At 40.4% G+C, this 3,784-nt stretch overlaps 1 protein-coding gene across 1 annotated transcript in view; it reads right to left on the reverse strand.

Annotated features, from left to right (window-relative positions):
- Nucleotides 1–3,091, reverse strand: part of nrn1a (neuritin 1a) — a 21,724-nt gene extending 18,633 nt beyond the window's left edge. The window contains exon 1 of the mRNA XM_015033210.1: nt 2,751–3,091. Coding sequence (XP_014888696.1) covers nt 2,751–2,805 — 55 coding nt within the window. The 5' untranslated portion in view covers nt 2,806–3,091. The remainder of the gene's footprint in view (nt 1–2,750) is intronic.
- Between the last annotated feature and the right edge of the window lie 693 nt (nt 3,092–3,784).

The following is a 3,784-nucleotide window of genomic DNA, read 5'->3' on the forward strand; positions in this document are numbered from 1 at the left end:
TTGTAATTATTTAAAATGTATATTTTTAACCATATTAGTGACACATTACAGATTTTTGTTTTTATGAACAATTGGCCAAAATAAGGAACTTTTCTCATTTAATTAATTTGTTTAAATCAAAGTGTTTTTAGTGCAGATAATTAAAACGAGGCTCAGCTGATTCATTTTTACAGTGAAATGAAACAAATTAAATAGAGAAATTTCGATCTGTTTGAAAACATGATTATTTTTTATTTTCTTTTATTTCTGAGTGAAGTTTTTCATTTTAGACGAGTTAAAATAAAATTGTAGAAAAATTTAAATAAATGTAAATAATTTTCTGCTAATAATTAAACTGAGAATTTGGGATTATTAAATATAAATAAAATCATTAATAAATGTGAATTTAGAGGCTTTTGAGTGAAGAAATGATGTTTTAACAGCATAAAGGAGTTTAATGTTAGTTTGCTGCTAAGATTCTTAATGAGTCACATTTTAGTTTTAAAAAATTATAATTTTAGCTCATTTCTAGAATAAGTTTTAGAATAAACATGCCTTAAAATAAATGTTTAAATCCTAAATAAATCAGAGTTTTAAGTATTTTTCTCATGCCTGTGACGTCATTTTATTAGACATTAACGCGGATGAATGAGTGAAAGTGTCTCAGTGTTGGAGGCATTACATCATCATCTGTCGCTGCAGCCGCAGGAATCCTGCAGCTGCAGCAGCGACTCGTTAGAGCTGCAGCAGCTGCAGCTCAGTCTATTAACTGCTTAATAATAATAAAGGGTTAATTTATTGACTTTTCCTCATAACTTTAATATTTAATGAATCTGTAAAAACATACTTCATTAATCTGATCATATTTCACATTTTCACTTCTTCTTGTTTTCGTTCTGCGTGTTTTAAGGCAGCATCTCATCCTGCTCTCACTCCCACCTGCTTCCAGATCAAACCGGGAATTTTTCCAACATTCCCAGTTTTTATTTCCGTCCAGTGAAACCAGGACGGTCCCGCGCACCACGGGGGCGCGCACGGGCTTTATTTATTCGTTTTGATTTTATTTTCGTTCACGCCTCCCATCGAGCACTCATTCACCCCACCTCCACACACACACACACACACACACACACACACACACACACACACACACACACACACACACACACACACTTGTCAAGCAGCATGTTATTCCGCGGACACACCCACCATTAATGCACAGCGATATTTTTCCTGCATGATAAACATCCAGATATTTGCATATTTTGATCATAATTTTGTTTAAACTCGGTTTTATTTTCTACTTGGATTTTCTTTTCTTTTTCTTTTCCTTTGAACTCATAAAGTCATTAAATCAACATAAAGCCTGCGGGTTTTAACCGTTTTTCGATCTAAAACGGGATTTTCATCTGTTTTCGTGTATTTTTAAAGGTTTGTGCTGCAGCCGAATCGGAACCGAACCACGCTGCGGGGATCCGGACTCAGAGAACCGGATCAGTCCCGATCAAAGCTGATTTCTAACGGGCTTGTTAAATCAAGGCCACTCGGTCGATTTTATTCGATCCCTCTGCACATATCCCGCAAATCCTCCCGCAGCTTCGCTCAGATTTCACCGGAATACAACAATAAATCGGTCCAGGCGGGTTAAACTGACTCTCATTTCTGATTCTTTCCCTCCTGAATCTGAACAAAAGGAGACGGATTCATGGACTGAATAATTCAGGTTTTCTCTTCCAGTCACGCACGGACTCACGGACGCGCGCAGGAGCCTCCTCCACAGCGCCGTTATGCAACAGCAAAAGCAGCAATCAGCTCCAATGAAGCGTCCGGAGGTCTGAGGCGTTCAGCCGCAGCCTGCGGGGACCCGGTTCGGTTCTGCAGCCGAACCGAGCCGGCAGGCCCAGCATGGCCCGCTCAGTCACAGAGCACTAGATGCTACTATTATTATTATTATTATTATTATTATTGTTATTATTATTACAAACAGAAGAAGGTGTGAAATCGTGCACGAGCAGAGCGCGTGCACCAACGTCTGTGCGCGCGCTCTGAGGGAAATTACGGAGATAAATTTACATGTTTTTATTTCTGTTTTATGTTTTAAATTTAGATTCAAAATAATGTTTTTTCTAGTGTTCTTATTTCCGGACAGTCGCACTGCGGCGGGATGGCTCTGAACACCGACTACAACCTGGAATCCACCGTCTAATATCTGGAGTTCTACCTGTTATTTACCACCACTTCATCTAACGAACTAAAATACATTTTCGATAAATGTAAAAAACAATGACTTCTATCCAGATCGAAGAAGTTTTTATTTTCACATTTTCAACGATTTTATGAAGAATTCAGCAGCAAAACGTCTCCAGCCTGGGACAACCAGAGGAAGAGGAGGAGGAGGAAGGACGGAGTAAGGAGGAGGAGGAGGTATGGAGGGGGGCATCCCCCTTGTTAACGCACACACATGCACACACACACATGCACACACACACATGCACACACTCTAAATGTGAAGTGAAGCCCCGTCAGAGCCTCACATGGCTCCGCTGCTTCAGCTGAAGCCAAACTGGAGGAAACAAAACGCCAATATTTTATTTTTAATAAATTCACCAAAAAATATCCAAATAAAATCAGGTCTGGAGGGAAATGAAACCAGATTAAAGAGTTTCCCTGAGCGCGCAGGAAAAACGTGCAAAATGAGACAGGAAATGAGATTTAAAGAGAAAAAATGTGAAATGATTAAAATGAGAAGAAACGTAAAGTTTCCCGCTCACCGATGTGAAGAGCCAGCAGGAGTGTGAGGCATTTGGAGGACCAGGTTACTCCCATCCTCTGCGTCCGCCTCTCACCATGAGAGCACAGATTCACAAAGTTGGAGAGCCGCAGAGGAGGAGCCGCACATTCCCCGCAAAAAACGCAACAAAAAAAAAAAACAAAACAGGCGCAAACAGCTACATCCACCGCGGCGGAGCTCCTCTTCCTCCTCTTCCTCCTCTTCCTCCTCTTCCTCCCGCTGGATGGTCCCTCCTCTGCAGAAGTCTGCGGGTTGGTGCTGCTCCGCTCCGCTCCAGCTCGCACTCCGCTTTACGCGTCCCGAGTGAGAAAAGAAAAGACGGAGAGAAAGCTCCTCCCTCCATCCCTCCATCCCTCCATCCCTCCATCCCTCCCCGGATCATCCCTCCTTCCATCAGCATCATTCCTCATATTTTAGGATCGTTTCCCTTTTATTGGTTTATTTTAAGAGGAACTGATGACTAAAATGTTCTGATTGAAATAAACACCATATGAGTCACAAACAAAAATAACAAAAATGTCTTAATTTATGACAAACAACCAACATTCTAAAAACTTAAAGGCCTCATTCATTTAAATTTGAAACTGTAAATACATTTAATTGTAAATCAGATCTGTTGCTTTTATAATTAAAATGATTCAAATATTTTAATTTTCACTCATCCAACGACTGGTTCTGGTTCTGGTTCTGGTTCTGGTTCTAATTCTGATTCTGATTCAGGTTCAAGTTCTGGTTCTGATTCAGGTTCTGGTTCTGGTTCTGGTTCTGATTCTGGTTCTGGTTCTGATTCTGGTTCTGGTTCTGATTCTGGTTCTGGTTCTGGTTCTGATTCTGGTTCTGGTTCTGATTCTGGTTCTGGTTTCTTCCAGCTGGATATTTTCTAGTTTGACGTTTTTCCCTGAATCTAACTCGATTTATTTTTAGTGAACTTTTTCCTCGCTGATCTTCGGTCGGCTGAAGGTTTAAATGTTTCACCTTCTCATCTGATGGTTTTCCTGCTTTTTCTCTGGTTTA

Source organism: Poecilia latipinna, unplaced genomic scaffold (genome assembly GCF_001443285.1).
Source record: "Poecilia latipinna isolate Pla-1442-1.1 unplaced genomic scaffold, P_latipinna-1.0 Scaffold261, whole genome shotgun sequence".
NCBI lineage: Eukaryota > Metazoa > Chordata > Actinopteri > Cyprinodontiformes > Poeciliidae > Poecilia > Poecilia latipinna.